The 27,634-nt window shown below is 35.5% G+C and overlaps 1 protein-coding gene and 1 long non-coding RNA gene across 8 annotated transcripts in view; both read left to right on the forward strand.

Annotated features, from left to right (window-relative positions):
• Window positions 1–27,634, forward strand: part of LOC122523146 (tyrosine-protein phosphatase 99A) — a 323,865-nt gene that overhangs the window by 275,761 nt on the left and 20,470 nt on the right. For all 7 annotated transcript variants that reach the window (XM_043644766.1, XM_043644762.1, XM_043644765.1 and 4 more), the window contains 3 exons: window positions 12,949–13,130; window positions 21,503–21,690; window positions 21,806–21,920. In XM_043644766.1, coding sequence (XP_043500701.1) covers window positions 12,949–13,130; window positions 21,503–21,690; window positions 21,806–21,920 — 485 coding nt within the window. The remainder of the gene's footprint in view (window positions 1–12,948; window positions 13,131–21,502; window positions 21,691–21,805; window positions 21,921–27,634) is intronic.
• LOC122523148 lies at window positions 24,087–27,596 on the forward strand. The gene is made up of 2 exons (XR_006305258.1): window positions 24,087–24,212; window positions 27,459–27,596. It is a non-coding gene; the product is annotated as an uncharacterized LOC122523148 (long non-coding RNA).

The raw sequence follows: 27,634 nt of genomic DNA on the forward strand, positions 1-27,634 counted from the left end.
AAAAAGTCGAGCAAAAATGGTGCCATAAAAAGTTTTCGGGATCGGAAAACTTTTATTCGTTTTCCTTTGCCTTTCCCTCTCCCCTTTCCTCTTTCCCTTTTTAGTGTAGCTCTAGGTTGCTTCTCTGCCAGCAGCTATATACACGTTGTTCTATCTCTTTCTCTTCTTTCTCTATCTCTTTTTTTTTTTATCCATTCTCGTCGAATTGTAGTTACTGTGGCAAAGCAAAGAGAAATTCTCGCTCTCTCTCTCTCTCTCTCTCTCTTTTTCTCTCTCTTTTCGGTGAATAGCAGCTCTAATCCGGGCTCTCATTTACCAGAATATCATATCTACCGCTAGTGGAAATCGAGAATCGACTTTTGTTCCGAACCACCGCTAACGGCTTTGGCTCGTTACATTCTTTTCCATGAGACGAAATCCATCGAATCGTTTTTCGAACGTGCAAACGCGATCGTCAATAGTATTTACTCCTATTCTCAAATTTCTTTTACCTATATTTATTCGCATTAATCGCATATCGTACGTTGCATTCGTTTCCATGCGTATCGATATGCAGCATTAAAGAAAGATGATCGGAGTAATAGGGGAAAAATATAATCGAGATTAATAAACAGTGGTCTCTTTTTTCTTTCGATGAAAATTAACGGTATCGTTTATATAATACGAATAACTTACATGAATGAAGGGAAGCTCGTGTAACAAGGAGAGAAGGAGATGCAACGATGCATGGATTATAGTATACCCTGGAGCCAAGGATGTCACAAGTCAATTTCTCCTTTGAAGTCAAAGCAATCTGCCCTCTTTTCCCCTCTGTCCTTCTCTCTCTTTCTCTCTCTCTCTCGCTCGCTCGTTCTCGCTATCTCCTTACACCAATACGAGGTCTTTGACTTTCACGTAGATCATTTTAGCAAAGATCTCAATAGTTCTCTTGAACTTCGTTATCCTTAATACAAAACGTACATATGTCGATATGCGGTATTTTAGTAAAAAAAAAAACAAAAAAAAACAGAAAATATCGCAAATTTTATCCAACCTTTTTAGAATCAGTGTATATGTAGCTTTTGAGTTAGATAAAGGAGTACCTTCGTTTATCGTATCTAAGAAACGAGAGTTAGAATCGAATCGAGAATAGCGAGTGCAAGTGAAAAGGAGAAAGGGGAGGAAAAAAAGGGAAAATGTAAAAGAGGAAAGAGGGGTTAAGAGGAATCTAGGCGACTGCGACAAAGAGAAGAAGAAGAAGAAGAAAGAGAGGTTCAGGGTGATTTCGGGTTGGAAGAGTAAGAGGTTTCTTCTTTCCGTGAAATGGGAAGAAAGAAAGATATAAAGTCTGCGATTCATGAGGAAATGGTGTCGATTTATTCAGTCACGGGCCATGAGATTGAATAAGAACTGAATAATATATATATATATAGGCTCCTGACCAAATTGCCAGTCAAGGTGCCACACCTGACGCCTATTCCCAACGATTTCCAAGAACTGCTCGCTACCCCTTTCGTATTACGACGAACGAGCGTTTCAAGTTACTTACGACGTGTTTATCGTTTCCCGTACTTCGATACGATCGATCGACATACTTTCAGTATTTCGTATATTTTCGCAAAAGGAAATGCGAAAATCTACCAAGTAGTACATTTATGTGATTACCTTAGCATTGAATTCGTACTTTGATGTATGTATTTATGTACGAGTATCGTTTGCTATGTTTACTGAAGATGTTTCACCATTAATTGGATCTGGATATGTCGAAATTTTTATTAAAGATGAAAAATACTCAATCAAGTTTTTATACTTAATCTTATTACTCAAGATATATTTAAATAGATATCATTAAGTATTTATCATAATTCAATAATAAATTACTTCTTATCTCGATATATTTCTTTAATATATATAAAATTACGTATATAAAATATGTATTTATTATATTAAATATTTTCCAAGAATTCCTCTCGGAAGAAAGAAAAATTGAATTTTTCCACGTATATATAATCGAAGATCTATTTTTTTAGGAGGAATTTTATGGTATATCATCGCCTTCATACCGCCTGTGACATATTGCCACAGACGGCATGTAAATCATTCTCTGTAATATAGAGAGATGCGCTCAAACTCGTACGCATACACATTCATATGCGAATGTGTATGACGCAGAGAGAGAGAGAAAGAGAGAGAGAGAGAGAGAGAAAGAGAGAGAGAGAGAGAGAGAGAGAGAGAGAACTTCTCTGGCCATACGTTATTAGAGCAGATGCGAAACGGAGGTTCTGATAGGAGGCTCGACCAGCCGAGATCCCCATGTTTGGAGCAGTTACGAAGTGGTACGCAGCCAGAGACCAGATTTGATATGATGGCATTGTATGTACTTCCGAAACGGGCAAGAACAACGTCCACACGCGGATAACGCATCAGAATGCGCCATGCGTGTAAGCGATCTAACGAGCCAAACGAGATTTCAATCTATTTCTCTCTATTTTTTTACTTTGTTAATATAATAATAATATAATATAAAACAACGATATATATATTTAATAAGATATTAAATAAAAATAAAAATCTTTAATTTATATATATATATATTAAATTTATATAATAAATTAAATAATATTAAATATAATTAAATTTATATATATATATATTATATAATATTATATATATTTATATATATATATATATGTGTGTGTGTGTGTATAAACTTTTTATATATATTATATTTATATATAAATCTTTAATAATATGTATATATATATTCGTTAGAGACGATCATTTTTCAGAATAATTCTTATTTTTCTTTCCTTTTTTTTGATTTTCTAAATATTATACAACGTATGTTATATATGAATAAACGAGTCAATTGAATGATAGAAAAGATATTTAAAAAAGAAAAAACAAATAAATTGAAAGTCAACGATAAGAAGCAAAGTTCGGTTTGACGAAATTCGTTGAAATCGATCTATGATTAAAATGTGAAAGTATGGGCTTTCGAAAAAACACGACGCGCAGAGATACAATACTATACCATACTGTATATATTTTTACCGTCCAAGCTCACAACCGAGTAAAGCGTCGCTTTTCTCGTTGATGCATTCGTCGACGTTTGTTCTGTGATTCAGCTCAGCATCCCTTTTCCTCTCTCTCTCTTTCTCTCTCTCTCTCTGTCCGTCTGTCTGTCGTATATCTACGTACACGCGTCTAGATAACGCGACTATTCACGTGTCAATTGTAGGTGGAATTTCCGCTCGGCAGGCAAATTTCAACTTCCGATAGTGTTTCACCGAAATAAACCGACGAACGTAATCCGAACGTGGCCTTTCATGCGAACACCGATTTCGTGGCTCTCCCTTTAGAGACGTGTGTATACCATGGGATTGTCGAGTGTGCATATGGGCGAGAGAGAGAGAGAGAGAGAGAGAGAGAAAGAAAATAAAAGAATGCGTTTGACGTTGTTGTAAAATTTCGAATAATTAATCGTAGCGTGAAAATCAACGAATCGAATGAACTAAAAAATATGAACTAAACAAGAAAATATAGATAATTGTTGTTACTTCATCAACACACACATATCATCATCCTTATTATTATTTATATTTTAACGTCTGTCTCGTAAAGAGATGTAACCAGAATAAATAAAAAAAACGAACATTTATCTACGTGATCGTTAGAAATTCGCGATTAATTATAAATATGTATATAATAAATCTAAATACTTGTGTATATATATATAAAATCCAAATTTATTTAAACGCTTACAAATTACATTACGTACAAATTACTTATATCAAAAATCAAGATTAAAAATGTGTTACTTTTAGGAATCAGTTTGACCGATGGTTACATTTTTTTTTCAATTTTCTTTTCTCGAACGATAGGCGTACAAATAGAAAGAAAGAGAGAGAAAGAGAGAGAAAGAAAGACTTAAAAATCTTTTTTTACATCTTCCTTTCTATTTATAGACGGAAAACAATTTCTCGAGATAAAAGATGTATCTACTGCGTAGCTGAATAGAAAAAGGGAGGATGAGTATTTGTAATAAAAACTTGTTATTGAGCACATCCGGAACGGGATAACAAAGAACGAGTTTGAATAACGCGCGCAGCGGTATTGACACGTGCAATTTTTTTTCTTTCTCTCACTCTCTCTTTTTCTCTCTCTCTTTCTTTCTCTTTCTCTCCTTCCTCCTATAACATTTCTTCTTCTTTTAGAAGAAAAGTATCAGCGCATAAATATTCTCTCTCTCTCTCTCGTCTTAATATTACTCTTTATTAATGTAGTGCTTTCATTGTGTGTTAATAGTGGAGAAAAAACGAGGCAATTGGCTCGATAACGACGTATCCGATATCGGCGTATAATTATCTAAACGTCGAATAAAAAATAAAGTAGATTCGAAGGAGAAAATAAGAGACTATTTTACAGGAGCACCAAATTTATATGGATTTTTGCAAAATATTCACGGTTCGAATGATTCTTTTTTAGTTCTTCGATCTCTCTCTCTCTCTCTCTCTCTCTCTCTCTTATATTATTTTTGATATTTTTTTGTTCTCGTTGTCAGGAAAGTTCGTTTCTGCAACGAGATGAATGTGCACTCGTAGGTCGAAAGAATATCGTATCGTATAAAAAAAAAAAAAAAGCAAGAAAAAAGAAAAAGAAGAGAGAGGTGGGGAGGGGGAAGGGGAGAGAGAGGTAAAAAATTTCTCTCTATTTTGCCTTCCGTTATATCGGCGATGCACGATACTAGGATCACACGTGCTCGTGCATGCGACTTTTCTCGACTTTGTTTCTCTCGTAAATTGAATTTTTTTATTTTCGCGAAAAAACTGCGTTTCCAAAAGAGAAACAAAGAGAGAAATATTAAAGGAGAGAACAAGAGAGAGAGAACAAGAGAGAGAGAAACGCGTCAACAAATTCTCAAATAATCATGACGCGACTTTTCAACGTTAAAATTTTCTTTTCCGCAATCTCGACTTTTTCTCTCTCACTCTTTCCATCACACACACACAAATATACGTACATTGTTTTCCTTTAAAGTATTTATTCTCTTTTTAATAAGGTAACGTCACGTTAGAATTATTGACATTTCATTTATAATATTTCAAATTTTCTTTATTCCAATTTTCGTATTGCTTGTTATAAATTAATATGAAATATTATCTAAAGTAGGTAATTAGATAAATTTATTAATATTTATTCGAACGAATTTTGAATTGTTCTTCTTTTGGTTGAACTCGTAAAATTTTATGCGTCTCCCTATATACGTGGGATAAAATATCAACTATATCGCAATGAATCAAGGAAACAGATAGTTGACGCAAACTGCCAAATATTAAAAAATACAAATGTGTTAGTTTGTGCTTGGTATATCTCGTCGTTCTTCTTCTCTATCCCTGCAACTCTATGACAAGCGTTCACTTTAAAATATAGAACGCTTTTCGAATGATATCGACAGATTCTGTTTGTACGCGAGTACGCGCAATGATTTCGTCATTGTTGAAATGGTAAACGCGTCGACGATATATTTTGAACATTTCTGGTACGTCGATTCACGCTATCCGTCATATGGCAGCTCGAATAACATCAATGTGTTCCACCGTTACACGATTTTTGATTTCCGTTCCGTTGTATGAGAAGAGAACGAGCCCAGAGTCGAATGTTGAAACTCGACGAATCTACTGGGTGTTTTTGAAAAAAATCTTTCTTCCTCTGTACAGCCTCGGAAATAGTTTATTCTTTCAAAATTTTCAATTAACGTCGGTATCAATATTGTAACTTGTCATCCGACATGTCTATCATACTTTGTCCTTAAAATCAAATATTTTCTAATATACTTTAAAGAGATTAATCAAATTTAACAATGCTAACGCATTTATTGTCGTATTTGTTGTAGTTCTACCGCAAAAATAAAAGTTTAGTCTGCATTTCTTAATACATGGCTTTTTTTTCTTTTTTTTTGAAAGATATAATGGAATTGTACGTTCAAAGAACATTTCTCTTAAAACTCGATATGCATAGATCGATACACGACTTGACGATACTCTTTCTCTTTCTTTCTCTCTTACAATGAATTTTAAAGAACGTTATACAATCTTCAGAACGAAAGGTGATAAACTAGTAATGGTAAAATCGCTTTTCTCGTACCTGTCTAATTATGTATATGTGTATGTATATAGAACCAAGGCCCAGCTTGAATTTTACCTCCGTCGCGAAATAAAGTTTTCCTATAGATCGAATTAGCCCGACAAGCGGATTGAAACGAAAGTTCGACCCTTTGTTCGACCGAAAATGCGACGTCGTTGTAACTTTTCTGTTAAATTCGTACGGCGGAACGAGAAGAGAGAGAAAGTAGAATAAATCAGGAAGGTACGTCGTATCTTTTTGGATGTATACGTGAAAATTAGTAATAGTAATAGTAGAAGTGGTGTTAGTAATAATAGCTAACAAAGCTATTAGCAAAGTACCTGTTAAGTCGATATTATGACATATATAGTAGGACGTATCAATTATCCCTAGCATTTATCGAACGTACATAGGATTATCAAGTGTGTGTTCTGAATAATCTCTATTAACATGTTATCAATTATATAGTACACCTACATATATTCTTAATAGATATATCTTACTATCTTTTGTGAAGAACTAATCGGTAGTAATCGAGCGAATAATTTAGAAAATAAATAAAAGAAGAGAACAAAAGGTCAGTTAAGTAGAAAAATAATCATCGAAAATTGAACAGACTAGAATTGGTGTATAATTCAATGTGTATACGCATACGTGGGTGTATCGTACACCTTGAAAAGTCCAATTCATCTTCCGGAAATAGCCGTTGCAGGAAGATAAAGCTAAAATGGAGTCAGTGGTCGGTCTCAATCAGAATGGCACTATCGGACACTGACGTTTTGCTAATCTCGTCCTGGTAGCTCTAGGAACATGACCTGATACGTATACTCCGTGTACCGATAATTTAGCCCAATTTAGTATTCCAAGCTGGCATAAATAATTACGACGATCGCGGTCGACGTGGTTGGATGGATTATCTGTCTTTCTCTCTTTCTCACTCACTTGCATACATTTCACGTAGGTACATATAGCTATATATATATATATATAGATACCAAAAGCTTTACAAATCTTCGTTATCACCTACACTGAGTAATTCATAAGGGACGATAGAAACAACCTGCCCTCCACATTTGGAAGAACGTCGTTGTCGCCGATTTTATCGTAAAATTTTAGAGAAAAAAAAATGTAAAATGAAATATATAAAAGTGGCGACGATCTTACAACCATACTCGAGAGAATACCAATCCGTATAAGTTAGAAGGAGAAAGAACCACGACAGCTCACGACTTTCAACTTCGATCGTTCTCATCGATTTTTCCTTCCTATTCTTATTCTAGGTTCTATTGTAAAGGTGGATTTTTAATATTTCATACACATCTACTTTCTCGTTCCAGCGCCGATGTTATTACGTTGTAAATAAAAAGAGAAGGAGAAGAATGGAGTGGTTTTCGACCGTAATAAAACACAGCTTTTTCTTTATAAAAAAAAAAAAAAAAAAAAAGAAAAGAAAACAAATCTATAATAGATAAGTAATTATTTTTGAACGAGTTAAAGTTTATTTTTTTTCTCTTTACGAACAGATAAATAGCGGAAAAAGGAAAATCCAGACAAATAAATATTATCATTGTTTTGAAAACTGCATTAGGTGACCGCATTTCGTCGACTGATTATAAATAATGTGACGCGGTTGGTGTATCGAGGCAAACAACTAAGAACGGATGGAGAATGGTGAAATATAAAAATTGTTGAAAGAGTTTTTTAGTACGGAAAACCCTTTCTTTGCCGATTGTATACATTTCTTAAGGGATCCTTTTATTCCTGTTGTTTTCTTTTTATTCTTTTTGTTTTTTTAAAATAACGCGTTACAGTATAAAAGCTTTAAAGCGTTGGAATATTGGCAAACATCGTTTTCATATACCTCATACATATTCTAATTTAACATCAAATAGAATAATTTCATTGTTCATCTCTTTCATTAGGAGAGTGATACATGTAGAGAAATTGTGATTATAATCCGATCACTCGACTCAAAGATAACCCATTCACATGTTCATTGTTGTAACTATTCTAACTATAAAATTACTCCAACTAATTAAGAATATTAGCTCGATTATTGGAGAAAACGTTAATTATCATGAAAGCTAATATTCTCCTAATTAAAGCTTTAAACTTTCATCTATTTCCCATAAACACATTTATAAACACTATTTCACTTTCGCTATTTCTCCAAAGTTCTCGAACGTAAAACGATTAAGGAAGAAGCATTGAAAGTAAGAGGAGGAGAAATTAGTTGCACACGTGTTTGTATGTTACAAAGCTCGTTATAGGTAAGGAGTGGGGATAGATCTAAAGGAGAAGGACGATGTAGCGGAAAGGACCAATCAAAGAGATAACTGGATTCCCATTAAACCGCTTATAACTTAATTAATTTCGCGACGCACGTTAATGTAGCACGCCTAACACACTAGATGGTGTTCTCTGCAAGCGATATCACGTGTAACATAATTTCCTCGTTAAACATAGTTCAACGTATCGCACGTTTACACGCACATGTAACCAAGTCGCGACCCGTGATCGCGTGTGAATTTTCTCTGTTCTTGTTCGTTCTTCTCTCTCTCTCTCTCTCTCTCTCTCTCTCTCTTTACAAACCCGTTCGTTCGTTCGTTCGTTCGTTTGTTAGTTCGTTCGTTCATTGTGCCAACGTCACACAATTCGTCGAGAAAAAATGCCATATCTCTGGCGATGTGTTTTCGTGTAGAACGCCATTGCCTCGAGCTGAATTTCGTATTTATATGGCATATATCAACGATGAAAAACAACCTATAACGTGGTACTCAAACTTTTGGTGTATCGCATTTTGTTTCGAACTCTCGAAAGTTATATATATATATATTAGCGATTTAATAACATTTCACAGTTCATCCTACTAAAGGCAAGAGTGAAAGAAAGAGAGCAGGAAGACCCTCCTCCTTTCCACGATATTATAATTACGAACAAATTTATTATAAAAAAGTTGTGCTATTCACATTCATTATTTTACTGCTAATTCAGATTCTAATTCATTATTAAAACTTGCTATTCATTATTTACCACTTCTTCTTCTTCTTCTTCTTCTTCTTCTTCTTTTTTTTCTATTTATTTATTTTCTATTATAGAAACAATGTGTAATATATTTCAGCTCATGAAAATCGACATTCACAGTTTTAATATCACGCAACGTAATGCAATTCTCATCATTCCGGATTCGAACAACGTAGCAAGCTGCATTGATACGACGTCTCCATGGCAACATTCGCGAGAGTATTGTCCTCCTTATTATTATCTAGTTGAAACACAGATTTTATATATCATGAACCATCCATTATCGTATCCGGGATTCATAAACAACGCCATTCGTGTCCTCCCAACAACGTAATGAAACAAATTCATGACCGTCCACAATAAGAAGGAAGAAAAGACTTTGTTGATAGCTCGGCCATAACGTTATGAAATTATTTTCCAAATATCTACATTGATTACCTACATATTTAACGATTTCTTCTCTTTCCCATGGTCCCGTTCCATAGACGAGTAAAAAGAATTGGTTGCTACCTTTGTTTGGCCTATCGAAGTGGAAGAAAGAAATGAAATAGATAAGAAAAAAAAAAGAAAAGAGAAAAGGAAGTGAGAAAAGAAAGTCCACTTTGTCATGTAAATTTCCTCGACGGAAATTTCAAGAACTCGCAAAAGACCATTCGTTCCAAAAGCAAGAACCCTCTTCTTTCTCTTTCTCTTTCTTAACCAACACTTTTTCCTATTTACCCCCTCCCTCTCCTTTCCCTTTCTCTCTCTCTTTCTTTCTTTCTCTTTTACTACAGAATAAGCACTTAAGAAACTTTCGATCGCCGTGTAAAAGCTGCTGCATTTTCCTGTCCTTTATTCTGGACTAAGAAACTGTTGCTAATTATTTCCATTTTTTTCCTTCTTATCTTTCCTCTCAAGTATATACGTTAAATATTATAACCCCAATTATTATGAAAATTTGAAAATATTTGATTACAAAATGAATGAATTTTCTGTTACGAAAAATTTGTCACGTTTAAATATACATATTTATTTAAAATGATATATATGAATATACAAATACCTCGTTTATTTTTTGTTGATAGAGATTAAATTGTAGTCTCTCGTGATGAATATATAAAATAAAAGAATAAGGAATATAGAAAAATATAGAAACGCAACATCGGAGGAAGGCAGTCGACGAAACGATAAGCAAATAGACGTTACTGTTGAGCAAGCAACAAACAACGATTTAGAATCTCTCGAAACGTTGCTTGTTGCTAGAATTTTACTGGTTAATTGGAATCGAGTCACGGCTTCGTTTTTTATGTTATCGTTTTCCCCTGAGACGCGTGCAACGCACAACGTTTTCTCTCTCTCTCTTTTTCTATCTATTTGTCTGTCTACGTTTATATATATATTCTCTAAAATCGACCCATCTATGTACACGAATTCCCATTTACATTGACATTCCCGCTTCGTAGATACGTTAGAATTTCGACGAAATTCTCATATCGACGTGAATACCACCTATCTCTTTCGAAATTTATTTTATGATCAGAGAGAAATGCCAACAGAGAATATATCGTAATTTACGGTATGTAGTTGCAATGCATACTTTCTAAGATGGATATCGGTAATACCGAAACAATAAGAAAACATTTTTCTTCGTTAAAATTGTGTACACTTTGATTTATTTATTTTGTTATTTGAAAATTGATACGAATCGATAATACTTTAACGTATTAACGTATAACCAGAGATAATTTGAACGATAATAATAATTATGGAAAAGGAATGATATATAATCGGTACGTTTCCATTGAAGTTTTTACATTAATTTTCGAAACGTTAGAAATTATCTGCTAGTAAGTACATAAAATACAAATAACATACGTGCGACGCCAAAGGGTGAATCAAACCTCCCTCCTCCTTCCACTATTGCAAGCCCTTTTCCCACCCCTACGAATTCTCTTTCTCTCAACTACTAGTAGTAGCACCTTTACTATCACCACTACTACTACCATCAGATGCAAACTGCGGCAATTATCCGAACCGCAGCTGCGCAGAAACTTTCCGTAACAGATCGCCCGGCGATTAATAACCTATATTAATTAGGACAAAACGTGGGAGTACGAATCGGAAGACGGTAAAATCCGTCGCTGCACCATGTTGGCTCCTCGACCGCTAATTATTCTACGCCTGCCGTTAGAACCTCCGTTTTGTTTTAAACGATCGGAACGATCTCGTACATACATACATTACCTTACGTATCTACGTATGATACTTCACACTCTAATTCTAAGTCTAAACGTAAACTTTCTTGTTGGACGGATCTAATCGACGAGGAAACATAAATCTAAAATGACAACTAAGTAGAACGAGGAAGCAATTTCTCGTCCCCTTTTTCGTCCTTCAAATGTTATCACATAGATCGATCAATCGATTGATATTTCAACAAGCACACACACAAATAGAACACAAATGAGTAACTTTTTTAATGATGCTTAGACAAACTTTGTTGACACGTATGTTTTTCTTTTATCCCTTAAGAAACGAAGGTGTGTACATGTGTATATGTTTACACATATAGTTCCTAGAAAGTAACAAGAATTAGTAGTTTTCTATGTTTATTCTAACGATACACACATACCTATATATTACTTCGAATACATGCATAAATATCTGCAATGTTCATTTGGTTTAACAGGCGACGTCAACGTAAACAGAAACTCGACCGATAGTACGGTAGGCGCTGAGGTCAACCGGTGCTCGTTGTTATATATTTAGAGCAAACGATAAACGTTGATTATTATCTCACGAGAAGCGCGTGCGTCGATATGAAACATCGATCCACGGTACCGTCAAATCAAATTAACATTTCACGTTTATAGTCCCGATTAGATATACGTTAACCGTGAGATAATATCGACTAACCCCAACAATTTTGTTCAACTAATCTCTATTTACCTACAGAATTATATATTATAGACGTATCTACATATATATATAATCAGAAATATCAGAAGAGCATTTTTAATGTTAAAACCCAGATATTCGTTTAGGATAATAATCCAGATATAAACCATTCGTAGTACTCGGATATTAAAAACTCACTTTCACCAACTAACTCTAATAGACTCCTTAATAGATTAACTGTCGCTGATTATTTGAGCATTGAGCATTCAGGTCCATTATGTATCTCATATAGCATCTCCATTACGTGTTTCTTATGACGAAATTCGCTCTAAATAACAAGCACATTTTTAAAACGAATTTTGCTTACAAACTGAGATTCAAATGCTTAAATAATACATCAACATTATCAGTCTAACAAAAGATTTCGAAGAGGAAGGTAACATGAAAATATATATATTTTTAGACTACAATATTCATTTTCTTCGATTAATTATCAATCATTTAAGATACATCGAACACTTTAATATACTTTACTAATATCTTCAATTATTTCAACTAAATTTAAATAAATTTAATTTAAATTTTCGTCTAATGAAATATCAGATCTATTTTATCGAATATTCTAGGTATATTTAATAGATATGTTATTTTGAAACAAATCTACTTGGCATTATTCTTACTTTAATAGGTATTAAACTGACTCTGATACTTAAAAAACATTTAAATAATAGTAAAAACAAAGGATGACCAATTATTACATTATGAAAAAACCGGATATTTCTCTTGTTATATCAACACGTACGATTTGAAGAGCATTTTCTGTAAAAAATACTTTCGCATTTCGAACGTACATTTTTCATTCCTTTTTTTTAAAAAAAAACAGACATCCTCCTACTTCTCGTATGTTTGTTTTTGCTAACAATTTTCTTTTCCTTACAGAGTCGACGAGGATGGTTCGTGGGACAAAATGAAAGAAATTGTGACATCGACAAACGCAACATTTTACACCATCGAGAATCTAACACCGTTTACGGTGTATAGCTTTCGGGTGGCAGCAGTAAACGCGATGGGCCGCAGCAAACCGAGTCAAGCATCCTACTACATCATCACCTTGAGAGAGAGTACGTTTTTTTGTTCGATCATAATTGCCTTTCCGTTCTTTATGAACAAATTTGGTGGCTCTCGTTAGTACCTCTTTATATCTTTGGATTTTTTTCTTTCTTTCTTTCATTCTTGAATCGTTGATCAAACGTTTTTATCGTCTGCGAATGACAAGTAAAACAAAGAAGAAAAAATAAAAAGAAAGAGATAGATAGATAGATAGATAGATAGAGAGAGAGAGATGGTAGTACCAAAAACGAACTTCATATTACAGAGACTGTGAGCATTTGCGCAATGATTCCGCAAATCCTCCCTCGCAGACGGATTAAATGACTCACGCTCTTCGGTCATTAGTAGCGTAAAGTAAACGGGTTTGTGCCTGGAGAAACGTGAGAATAAAGAAAAGAGAGAGAGAGGAAGAAGGGCGAAGGGCGAAGGGCGAGGGTCGAAAGGGAAGCAAGAGAAAGAGGAAAAGTAAGAGTAAAAGAAAAAGAAGAAGAAGAAGAAGAATAAGGTTGAAAGTAGTTAGTCTGGTCGGTCCTTCACGTGCGCGCGCGTGCGCAAGCCAGGTTGTTGGCAGGGCCCGTGACTAAAGAGGCACTAATTGCAGTGAGACTCGAGAGTGGTGTGTGCACTTTCTTTCTCACTTGTTCTCATATATCTTAACGTTTTTCCACTTGACGTTTCAGTCTTGCACCCCGACGAGAGATGGGATGAATAGAAAGGGAAAGAGAGAAAATAGGTTGAGCCGTCGTACGCGCGAGCCCTATAAATTCTCTAAACGCAGACAGGATTCAACGACATCCACCTGTATACTCCGTTCGTTCGTTGGTTCGTTCGTTCAGTTCGTTCAGTTCGTTCGTTGATTCGTTCATCGTTCCTATGGCCGACAAAGTTTGCCAGCGCTTTGGGTGCTTCTGTAACGTACGTGAGCACAACCATTCTTCCCCTCACCCTCCTCCTGCTTCTGCTCCTGCTTCTGCTCCTGCTTCTGCACCCCCTCGTCCTCCCCTCTCGATCGACCTAAATTCCTCGTGTACCGATCGTGGGTTAGGACAATTAGCGGCTTGGTCGTGCACGAAGAGGCAATTCCGCGCGACTGGAATTAGATGAGGAGGAAGTTCAGGAGGAAGTTGAACAGGTGGAGGAGCAGGAGGAAGAGGAAAAAGACTTCGAAAAGAGCTCGAAGAAAGAGGACGACGTTGAGGAAGCCCGGCCGAGATTTATCGTTCGATCGAGTATACCTCGTTGCTTTTAATTAATGTTCACGATGGTCCTCCTCTTTAGTACGAAGATTCGCGCCCTTTAATACTTATGTTAGCCCTCTCTCTTCCCTTCGTCCTACATCGTGTACTACAGTATTACATTTAGAAAGAAAGGAAATGAAAGAGAAAAAAGAGGAATGATACTCGAGGAATCCATGGAATTTAATTACGTTTATTTATTACTTTCGCATTCGATCTTTCTTCTTTTCTTTTACGTTTCTTTTTTTTCACCTCTCCTTCTTTCTTTCTTTCTTTATTTTCCATTATATCTTTTGTTTTAAATATTCTAATACTCTCGAGGCTTTTCTCGGTGGTTAGTGATAAATTGGAATGTCTTCTTTATTTTGGTTTTTTTTTTTTTTTACTTTTGTTTTGTTCCTTTTCGCGATGTTCAACCAAGTGATTTTTTATCGGAAAACTCTGTGCTCGAGGAAAATATAAGAAAACGCGAATTTGGTCTTTTTCTCTCTCTCTCTCTCTTTTTCTTTAGCGATCTCTTTCGAGGGTAACACAGAAGAAGCGTAATTTCCGTTTTATCGCTGTAACGACGCGCCATCCGTTCCAGCCTGATCGCAAGAAGAAATGAAAGCTTGCAAGAAGTTTGGCGTAGATCCATACAACTCAGCTTAGAAATGAAGCTGAGAATGAACGACGACAAAGGACAAAGACAAAGATGATAACAACAACGAAAACGTCTATTAGCTCTTGACGACGTGTTTCGTGTGGCTTAAACGAAAAAAAAAAAACTGGTGTGTGTACTTATGTACGTACGTAAGAAGTTATACTTCTTTTGCGTACTAAAACAAACATAACCTCAATAATCTCAAAAATAACTTTAAAAAAAAAGAAAGGAAACATATTTTCAATCGATCGATATATTACATATATAAGAAAGAATACAAAACAAAAAAAAAACAAAAATATCAAAATATAGATATCAGTCTACAGTTAATATAAGAGAGATATATCGAATAACTTCACGCGTCAACGGCCATGGCGCTGTGATAGCATTGTTTCCCGCTCGATCATTTAAGTCAAGCAGCGCTGAGTACGATTAGTACTTGAATGGGTGACCCGCTTGAGAAAAAATGGGGGAAGAGAAGAAGAAGAGAAGACAACTTCATGCCGTAAACTTGAAATCGTTTTGCCGCGCGTCATAAATACCGACAAACTTCATGGTGTCGTTTTTACAGACGCTCGGAAAAAAATCACTCCCATTACATTTTCCCAAACGTCATTTTCCCAAACGTGCCAAAAGAAGTATAACTTCAAAAACCAAAAAAAAACAAACAAACAAAAAATAAGGAGAGCGATGGTCATACGTCCAACAAATAAAAAAATCTCGAACGTTCAACCTTGAAATCAGAATAAAAAAACAAACAAACTAATAATTTTCATCTATCCTTTTCGATATCAATCTTATTAATTATATCAGTTAATTCTCCGATCGAGATAATAACTCGAGCGTTACATACATATGTTTTTTTCCCTTTCGGTTATTATGGGCTAACTTGTAGTAATAAAAAATAAAGAAAAAAAATGCGGAAGAGTCGTGTTCGTGTATCGGACATTGGGCATCGCGTTATCCGGAAGCGACGAAGCGAAAAACGCTGGACGAGAATTTAATGTCTACCAATTCGTACGGGATTGGATTTAATATACATATACATATATAGTATTCTCTCGTGTATCAAAAGAAAAAATATTTCAATAGAAGGTGCGATTCTCTAGAATTCTTTTTACGCTGCGATGATTTCCTCGATTTTCGCACACTTTTCTGCTGTACGACTAATGCATACTTTATAAAAAATAAAACGAAAAATAATAAAGAAAGAGAGAGAAATAGAATGATAGAGAAAAGTGTGCGTGTACATGTGTGTGTGAGAGAGAGAGAGAGAGAGAGAGGGAGAAGTTGAATCACCGGATAAAGCATTATGCGAGGCACGATATTCTCGCTCGCTCTCGTCACATTTTGACGACACTTTTGATGACACTGTAAATCTAGGGGACGTGCACGCGGCTAACGTAATAGTCGCTCTAAACTCACAATCAGGGCTCGTTTTTAGCGTTTCTGGCGAATTGGGACGCGGAAATGCAGCCGACCCCGAGCATTGTCGAATACGAGGGAATGTAGAATCAGAGCTATTAAACGAGAACGAACGCGAGCACGCATACGTGCGAGCTATCGAGGATGCGTGTACGATGTGATTCTACTGGTGGTGCATATGAGAGAAGGGAAAAGGGAATGGTGTAGAGGAATTGGAGGAGATAGGGTAGGAGGAGGAGGGGTCAAGGGGTATGGACACGAACGTGTACGTGAGAGCGTGTACATTGTGTGGTAGGTTCATTATGGTACCACGTGAGACGAGAATAATTATCTAGTTATCGAGACTGACCCGCATTGGCGAACAAATGCCCTCGTATCGTCCTGGAATTGCGTGTACTTGTGTCAATAACTAATTTAAATACCACCCCGACGACTGTTATCCGAAATGTGTCGTATATATGTGAAAAAGCCAGTCCATTCCCTTTCCGTTTCTCTCTCTCTCTCTCTCTCTCTCTCCTTCTCTCTATCTATCTATTTATCTATCTATCTATCTCTATATTTCTCTTTATCATTTGTATAAATTCAAACACATCGATTTGCTATTAACCGATCGAAAATCGCAAGAAAGTTATTTCGTTTGTAACAAGACAAAGTTGGAGAATCATTTTCAATTATACTATCATTATTGTTCATACATGTAGATTGATAAACAATTAGAATAATTATCGATAGGTATAGATACGTTTGTAATAATCGTAGGATATTCATTTATTCCTCTCTCATTAATACATAATAGGGGGAAATTATTCAATAAAGAGAGAGAGAGAGAGAGAGAGAGAGACAGGGATAGGGTGAGAGAGAGATATACATAATTGAGATTGAGCCATTTGTAAATTTTCCATACGCTCATAATAATCGAAGGAATAACATGAGTTTATTTGATATTCGGTTATCTTGTTTCGTAGATATCTAACTAGCATAAATCCAATAAATTCATCGGGTTGAAATAGGATGAAGCTTAAAAGCATATTATTTTGATTACTAGATCTAAGTAAGGCTTCAATGAATAAACCGCGTATAACGAGGATGTTTGTTAGTAAATGTCAATACTGTTGTTACTATAATATATGTGCTACTGCTCTTTGTTTAACGTTTAAATAGTTTGAAACTACGATATACACGTGAATCTCTCTTTTTATCTCTCTCTCTCTCTGCTGCATTCGTCTTGTGAAAATAGATACAATACCTATTACCTAAACGTTCTCTTGCTGAGCATTTGCAGTTAGTTATCAAAGTGTCACACCCGAAGGAACGTATCTCTGGGTGAGATCGAACGTAGAAATAGGGCAATGTCGTTTCCGTTATTTTTCGAGACATGCTTACAACGTGAAATAGTGATCGTCAACATCGTGAGAATCGGAATAAAAGCGATATTCGTAGGTGTCGATTAACTTGCAAAGCAATGCGTCAATATTGACAACACGCGTAGAATTCGTCCGTATAGTTTCTACATCAAATTCAATCTCGTTTATCTAATTCAGTTTTGAATCAGCTTTGGTTGCGAAGCTACCAGAGAAAGTAGAATTTTAAGCACACTACAACAACAGTGAAAGAGAAAGAAAGATAAATAGCGAGATTGGATCCATACAAAAATATATATATATATATCTATTTGTGTATGTGTATATGTGTATATGTGTGTGTGTGTGTGTGTAATTCTGTATATACCTGTATACACATACCTATACATATATACGTGTGAGTAGTGCGTTGTACAGGACGGGAATTCACGATAGCTTAAATGAAAGCCCACGCTCCCGGATCAATAGGGCACCAACGAAACTTCTCCTACCACTTTGGTCCAGCTTCGATACGCGTATATCGCTTCTCGTTCCCGTTTACGGACCTCGTTCGGCTGTCCACCATAAATATATAGCGCAACCTAGCCACCAATTAGCCATCGGCCCACCCGTCGACGTGGCATTCGAGTTAGAGTTCCCTCTCGTCCTTTTGCAAAAGCACCGTTAGAAAATTAGAAGCGTTCTAACACACTATAGATATCTACTTTTCTCTCTCTCTATATATATATAGTGTGTGTATTAGTTCTTAATTTCCGATACTCCAAAGAGATTCTATGATAGTCTTATTGATTTTTATGAAAGAATATTCTTCGATATCGTTATTATTATTTTTCCTAGGGATAAAATAATTTTTATTGTTTTATCGAAAAGAATTTTAATAAAGCATCAATCATTTTTACAAAAAATGTAATACATCGAAAGGTTCTTTAATAAGGTTCACCGTGCGGTAAAATTATTTTTTAATAAATCCAAGCGATTTAAATGGTAAATCATTTTTTCACCTTTTTAACTAGTTAAAAAAAACTGAAAAGAACCACAAATGGTTTACCATTATTTCGATGCTATCTTTTAATAAGATTTATTTTGGATATTTCTCGCAAATCGCGATAATAAGGTACTCGAGGTATAATATAAATTTGTCATTTGTAAATTGCTGTTGTGTGTTCTAAAAATGGAAGGAGAAAATAAAAACGATATCAGCATTTTACGAAACATCCCGGAAAATTGTCGCGACTTTATTAATTACATTTATGTTTTAAGCTTGACGATTCGAAAAACACTTAGGAAGCAATATCCTCTCTCTACCCCCCACCCCCCACCCTCCACCCCTCTTACTTTCGGTCATTTTAAAAGCATGGTCATGCTTTGGAGAAAATCGGTACTCCGATAATTTATCACGGAAGCATAAAACCCAACGCCACCGTCATAAACTCACCGCCGAGGTAATAATAAGTTAACGCAGATTTAGCGTCGGTAAAAAATGTAGCTCACATTTATCGCTGAGCTAAATTGCTCGACGAAGTGGCGAGCGGAAATCGCCTAAAAGACTTATCACTTTCTACTTATCGCGCAAACACCTGACCCATGCTAATGTCGCCTATGAACTCGTTATAATTTCGTCTCATCCGTTGGTTATTTATTCCTAAATCCATAAATATAACCATGGAATGCACTTACCATTTATCATTTATTTAATTACTTTCCCTTTTACTCTTATACATAATTAAAGCAATAAAGAAGGTAAAATGAATCTTCCGATATGTAATGTGATCATCGAGAAAATTATAATCCAATTTTCGTTCAAATTTCTTTCTTCTTTTATTTTTTTTTAAATTTAGAAATATAAACTCTACAAAAATACAGCTTTATTTTCCTTCGTGTTAAGATTGTACGTGAAGTTTTAATAATATAATTGAGGAAAGAAAGAAAGACAAACATATCATGAAATATTTCTTAATAACAAACCACAAACAGACACAGAAGAGTGGAAAATTTTGTTTAAGTTGAAACGCGTGTCTACACAAGTCTAATTGTTTCTCTTTTCCTGAACATTACCTTTTGTACGTCTCATTAAGAATTCACGTCAATTAAGATACCACACATTTCCGTTCGGCGTAGACAACACGTAACTCGATACCATTTTCGCTTGGTCAACTTTGCTTTCATTTTCTCTCTCTCTCTCTCTCTCTTTCGTGACGATCTCTTGCACAATTAACACTTTACTCGTGGACATTAAGCCTCGGCCGGTGGGTTAGTTGTTTCACATCAGTTCCGGCCACAGTGACGTACGGCAAGCATTAAATGTCTTGAAATTATTTCTCCGACAATTTCTCATCTGCCATAGCGTTGGCGATGGTCGCGAATATCCATACACACTCACATATACGATATAATATATATGTATAGTATAATATATATATACAGAATGAAAGTTAGTCAACTCGTATGTAGACTTCACATGGAGGAGTGTAAGTGATTCATATTATATATAGTTATATATATATAGTTATATATATATATATATATCGTCTATCTTCCTCTTTCTCACGTGTGTGGAAAGGACGGAGAGTTTCAAAAGTGATGCAGACGCTAATTATTTCGAACAGCTCCCGAGTTCTGACAGGAACAACGAGCTTTCTGCCTTCGTTCTCAACGAAAAGGGACCACGAAACACATTATCCCGGCAAGAGAATTATTACGCAGGTGTTTTTCACTCTCCTCCTTCTACATGGAAACCTTGTCTCTCCTTCCCAGCACCAAGGATTCTCTCTCTCAACGGAATTTAATCGGCTTAATTGCAAGATTTCATTCTATGAGAATTCATTGGAAATAAAATTTATCGTACGATCTTTTAAATTAAGGGGAAACAAAAAATGAGTCTGGTACCAAAGATTTATGATTAATTTTCTTGCAGTAATTTACGAGGAAGGTATGAAAAAAAAAAAAAAAAGAAAAAAAAGAAAAAAGTACAAAAAGAATTTGTCGTAAATTTACGTTTTTTCTTTTTTATATTTCTCCTTTTTTTTTTAGATTTTAATGAGTAACTACTTTGCGAGAACAAAAGTGTTAATTAAAAAAAAAAAAATGTTGTTCTAGTTTGTACAACACATTTGGTGCTAACGTCCGTGTAAAATGTTCACAAAATACTTACTTCTTAAAAGTTGGCGATATTGCGAAAAGATTTTTCTACAGTACGTTCATATATATATATACGAACGTAAACGTACACCAGTTGGTGCAAAGAAAAGGGAGCTGTTGCGATAAAAGGGAGGAAGCTACGAACGTTGTGACCATTAAACTTCCATTTGCAACGATGAAACTAGCTCGAGTGTTCCAGGCAGTAAATTTATAAAAAGATTCCTTGGTAAAACTTAGAATCCGATTGAGATTCTTGCGGATGGTCGACCGTGGAAAATTTCAAAATGCAGACTTTCAATGAGCGCGGCCTCCATCCTCTAAGAAGTTTTAATATACCCAGGAATATTTCCATAAATTTTCTTATACGATAAAGCGGCGAAACGATTACGTACTACGTATATATATATGTATATTATATATACATATAAATAAACGGATATGTATATATTTATATGTGTACCCATAATTATGAAAGTAGTCCACTTAGACCACTTTTATAATTATGGATATATATATATATATACGTATACATATGTATATATGTGTAGCACAAGTTTGAGAGTAGCACCTTCTGTTTTTAGTTCCCGAAGGTAAACCCCTTATCACCAGCGCGTACAACACATCGGCGACGTCTATATATTTAGCATGGAAACCACCTAGTCGTGAGACCATACACGGAGAATTTCTTGGATATCGAATTGGATATAGACCGCGAGACAAAACGAATATGGAAATGAAAGACATCTACATACGGGATCCCGCAGTAGACGTAAGTTGGAAAGCAGTATATAAAATTGACATACTTTTCAAATCAATTCTATTCTCAAATAAAACTTCCTCTCTTGAATATATATATATAAGATTTATATTCTTATGTTTTCCAGAATCACAGTATTCACAATTTAGAAACATACACGCAGTACCTCGTTTCTCTCCAAGTTTTCAATCCGGAAGGCCATGGACCTGCCACAACAGTTTCAGTGATGACCGACGAAGGAGGTAAGTCTGACGAAAATTCTTTTACTACTTCTAGTATTCACGATTCTCGTATATCGACCGAAACGAACAGTCGATAACATAGATTTCTTTTCTTATCATTTATACTCGATTGTCGATAAGTAAGGTTTCAATATTATTTATATGTATTAAGAAAAGTTTCTACATTTAAAATACGTATCGTTAATAATTTAAATTTATCGACCGAGTATTTCTAACAAAATTTGGGAATTTACTGAAAAACAAATAATAATTCTGAGATTTCGTAAAGTGGCTTGATATCGATTGAAGTAATTGATAAAATAACAATGATTAATTTCATTGATATAAATAGATGATGAAGTGTAAAGATATAAAGAAATGTTTTGATCTTCATAAAATCATATACATTGCAAATCAAAATAAAATGTATCAACAATGTGATATCCTCTTCTACAAGATACGAAAACTATTTTTACAATTTTGCCAATATTTTGACAACAAACACACCCAAATATGTTTTCAATTAAATAAACATTGAACGATCGTGGCTTCAAAATAGAAGACTACGATCCTGGACTTCCTCGCGTAACTTCTACTTCTCACCCCTCTTTCCGAAGTACCCTGGAGAGCCGTCATTGGTTGAATTCACTATTGGCAAATTCACCTACTTATAACACGCTTGGAGGCAATACATACGATATTCGGAAAGAAGAGTTAGGAACGTGCGGAACGAGGAATTATTTTCTTTTACTCGAAGGTGCGATCGAAGAAAGAGATAATTTGATCCTAAACGGACCCTAGTAAGGTTTCTTTCGTATTCCAACAGGACGAACAGCTGGCAGTCCTTCGTATTTTTGGAACAAAGAAAAAGCATGACTTCTGACTAAAAAGAATTCGAAAGAAATTCTTGTAACTTTTTATCATGATGATTTCAATGTTTCAAAGGATGGATTTTACCTCGTTATTTTCAGAAAAAAAAATAATGAATCGTATTATGTATATATTTGAAGAAAAAAAATGAAAAAAAAAACAAAGTTGCATTTCGAGTAAGGCGAAGGAAAATAACAACAAAAAGTCACCTGGCACTAAAAATGTATAAGTACGTTACTGTCGAGTCATCGGCAGCAGGTTTCCAGCTGCTTTCGGGCTCTTTGGTGAGCACTCGTCGTTCTACGTCGGCGTTCGTACTCGTGAGAAGGCACGCTCGGATAGCCATGAACGTGCATACATTGTCACGTGCCCTGTTCTTTTAAGATGAAAAATAGGAAGATAATAAAATCATTAATTCATTGGAAAAATCGAAGATATCAATTAAATAATTCTTTCCATTCAGTGTGATTCATCGTAAAGAATGAAATAAACATAAATAAGTAAATGTAAGAAATCATATAACAAAGGATCATTTTGAAGAGAGAGAGAGAGAGAGAGAGAGGAAGAGAAGGAGAGAAAGAAAGATAGAGACACGAAAGAGGAGAGAGAGAGAGAGAGAATAAGAGAATAAGGGTAGGGATAAAGGAGGGTTCGAGCTGTGTGCACGTAGTTTCGGTCGGCACTGCAGCCGCGCCTCCGAGTTTCACGATCGATTTTCCACGATTTTTCACTCTGTCTCTCGTGTTGTTCTCCTCGCTCGTTCGCGAGGAAGAGTCTCGCCGCGGTGTTTGTTCGTGGCCGAACGTGACGCTAAACGACGACGCCCGCTCTTCTCTCCTTCCAAAAGTCAAAGAAAAAAAAGGAGAGAGAGAGAGAGAGAGAGAGAGAAAGAAAAGATAAAAGTAGGAAATAGATATTAGGAGAGATAGATGAATAGATACATAGATAGATAGATAAATAAATAGTTGAATAGGAAAGAAGACAAAATATAAACGCAAGAATAGTGTTGTTCGTTCGACGAGTGAGATAGGTGATGTGATTCTCTTGATATTAAAGAGAAAAAAAGAGAGAGAGAGAGAAAGGGTAAGAGCGTGGACGGAGTTAAGAGGTGTGTGCTTGCTCGTCGCGTCGTTGCGTGCATGCGTGCATGAGTGAGGAGCAGTGTGCTCGTGAACGCCGAGCGAGCGCGAGCTCTCAGCTCGAGCGTATTTCTCGTTTACTTCGTCATCACATCTATTTCTACTTATTGTTATTATAATTCTTCATCATATTATTATTATAATATTATTATATTTATTATTACTATCGTTAGTACAACTATTATTATTATTTTATTATTATTATTATTATTATCCTTTTCCATCTTCTAACTCTCTGTCATATCGCCATGTGTAACGTCCTCCTAGAGACCGACACGTCTAGTTTGTGCGTCGTGCTTCGTGAGTGAGTAATACGTTTGTAAGATATATATATATATATATGTATGTATGTATGTATGTATGTATGTATGTATGTATGTATATATATATATATATATAATCATTGTAAGGCGGAACCCTTTTAACTTGTCTATTCTTTTTTCTTTCCTAATTCGTTTACCTTATTCTTCTTCTTCTTCTTCTTCATCTTCGAATGCTGTATGTTATTCCATCGTCCTAAAGTCGAGGAAGTCAAATCGTTTGATGGACGTTGCTCGAGGTCGAGGGTCGATAGTACTATACATATACACGAGGAGGGGTCGTAGCGTGCCCGAATCGTTAAGTTGGAACAGTCGATGAATCGGGTAGGCGACCAATTTATCCTCTTCCATACAAGCTTAAGCTTCTTTTATTATAGTTTAATCGGTTCATTCGATTCTATAGTAAAATCGATCGTTCGAGTACATTGGACCGTTTTTTTTATCCGTTTTAGTTTTAGTTTTTAAGAAGAATAAGAAAGATATATTGAAAGAGAAAGAAAACTATACTTGAGTTTTTGAGTGCTTTGGAAGAATAGACTGTGCTAGGAGTGTTGTCAAGAATTTTTCCAAAATTTTCTTTAAATGATATATGACATATATATTAAATCTCAATTGTGTGTATTAGGTCATTGAAAATTAGCTGTGATTAATTAGAATGATAAATTAATATTTTCATAGGTAATTTTTTGAATCGTCAAATTACACCCGTTACATTTTTGGTTGTGAATTTCACAAAGAAATTATTTTTAACGATAAAATTCGTCATCGTTTAAAAACGTGATCGTCGGTCAAGGCAAATTAAAATGAATAATATAACATCGTTTATTTTTTGGCTGTGAGTTTCGTGTAGTTTCGTTCAACGGAAGTTAGCAAGAAAACGTCGATAGGGTCGAGCTCTCGTCGTCGTTAGTCGTCGTAGTCGTCGTGTCGGTCGATCTATCCGTGTGTATGTGCATTTCTATACGTATATACATACACCTATGCATAAATCCTCTTCTTCTGGGTAGAGAAGAGCAACACAGCCCTGTGTTTGTATGTATGTATGTATGTATGTATGTATGTATGTATGTGTGTGTGTATGTGTGTGTGCTCATTCGGGTATTGGTGTCCTACGTTATATGTGTATAGTGTGTGTGCCTGGCGTGCGTAAGTAGTGTTGCGAGTAACTCGTCCACTCGTTCTTGCTATGAGCTGAGTCATCAGGATTTTCACTACTAGATAAACTAGATTTTAGATGTCTCTCTTCTCTATCTTCCTTTCGATGCACGGATCTTTTATCTTTCCTTTGTTTTTTTCCCCCTTTCCTTTTTTTCTTTTCTACAAACATTTTCTATGTCCTTCTTTCTCTATTTTTTTGTTTTTGTTTTTTCTTTTTTTAAAAGAAGGAGTAAAAGTCTCGCGTGGTATAGGTCAGAGCGTCGATGATTTATTTTCATTTTTCCTACGACGAAATTTGCTCTTCTACAATTGTTTGTCTTTCTTTAAAAATGGTACAAACAAAAAATATAGTAGAAGAATAATAAGAAGAAAAGAAATAGTATTTGTTGGTACGATTCCTCTCGCGTTCGACCTTCGTCGATGAAGAGAAGAAGAAGAAGTGAAAGAGGAGGAAGAGGAGGAGGTGTAGGAAGGGGAGGAGGAGCCATTGCTCCGTTCGCAGAGATTCAAGTTTCCACATCCGAACGATGCTGCCCTCTTTTGCATTTTAATGCACGCTTTCGGTACCGTTCCACGCCTTTGATTTCTTTACTATTTTTCTTCCTCGTAGACGAATAATGCTGTTATCTCGTTATGTTTAACTGTCTCTCTCTCTCTCCCTCTTTGTCATTTATTGTTTCTCTCTCTTTCTTTCTATATTATCTTGAATATACAGACAAATATACTGACAAACAGACAGATGGACGATCAAACGAGACTATTAAAATCAGTATACCGTAAATTAATATTATAGTATCGAATTCTTCCCTTCTTCCCCTCTCTCTTTCTCTCGTATCCTTTCGTCGGAAACATTCAATTAAACCGATAAATCGAACCCGAATAAATCCCTTTTGCCAAAGCGTCCAGTGCTACTATTTTTCCTCTTTCCTTCTTCCTGTCGATTGATTTCTTTTTATTGCACTACTCAATAAAGCTCTTTTATTGAGAAAGAGAGAGATAGGAAGCGAAGATTACACATAAATAATCGGAGTTAGAATATTGTATTCTTGTATATACGTTCATAACAAATGAAATATTTCTAAAAAATTAGAATTTAGATTGATATATTCCTAACTGGCGTATATAGAGAAGAAGCGTGAAAGCTTAATTCAAAGCTTACAATCATGGCGGAGACCCCTCCTCACCTCTTCGCCATACTCTTCAATGATGATAGCAACGAATAACGCTTTGTTCATGGCGTTCTCGTACGCTCATCCTTTTTCTCTCTTTTTTTCCTTTTTTTTTTCTCTCTCTCTCTCTCTCTTTCTCTCTTGCTGCCGGTTTTGATGTACTAAAAATACGAGGGGGAAGCAAGCAGCTTTAAAGCGTTGCAGAGGGGCCGAATAATTGTTGCCAGTGCTGTCACGTTGAACCTGACGTCGCTATAGTTTCTCTCCCTTCCTCTTCTTGTTTGGTGTATATCCTCGATGAGAGACAATCGAGAGCATAATTCCGACTAATCGAGGCACTCGTCGCAATTACATCCAACACGCTTACCGTACTCCAGCTCGTTTTTACTCACTCCTTGTCTATAATATTCTCTCTCTTTCTCTCTCTTTTGTACACATACACATAAATACAAGCATTTCTTTACTTCCCTCGTTTCCCTTTGTTCTTATATATATATATTTCTTTCTTTCTTTTTCTTTTACGCTACTTTTTTTTGCACGTACCAGCGCACACGCCGAGCCGTCGTGAGAATCGAGAAGCTTTTAGGAGTCTCGAGGATGTGGGGAAACCCGTTGTCTTTTTTGCATCGAAAAGAACGAACGAACGTAATCCGACGATCTCATCCGTCCATCGAGACTTGTTAGGAAGTTAGAAATTTCGTTTTTAGCATAATGCGAAAGTCTGTGACTCTGAATGTTTTGTTCCCTTTCTGTCCGTCTATCTGACTCTCTCTCTCTATCTCTCTCTCTCTCTCTCTCTTTATCCATTTATATCTTAATTTCTTTTATTTAATTTTTTGGCAATAAAAAAGAAAATGTATAAATCATCGTTTTACACCTTCTGACGTTTTGTCGTTATCCTAGCAGTGACAATGAGGCGACGCAAACTTTCTCTCAGCAGTAACAAAGAGGGGGAAGTATAGAGTGCACATCATTATGCACTTTAACGAGTGACTCCGAGCGTGGAATAGTCGGACGATAGAGACACGTGATCATAAGAAATATATATATATATATATATATGTATGTACACACCGCGA

This window comes from Polistes fuscatus, unplaced genomic scaffold (genome assembly GCF_010416935.1).
Source record: "Polistes fuscatus isolate 324 unplaced genomic scaffold, CU_Pfus_HIC Scaffold6, whole genome shotgun sequence".
Classification (NCBI taxonomy): Eukaryota; Metazoa; Arthropoda; class Insecta; order Hymenoptera; family Vespidae; genus Polistes; species Polistes fuscatus.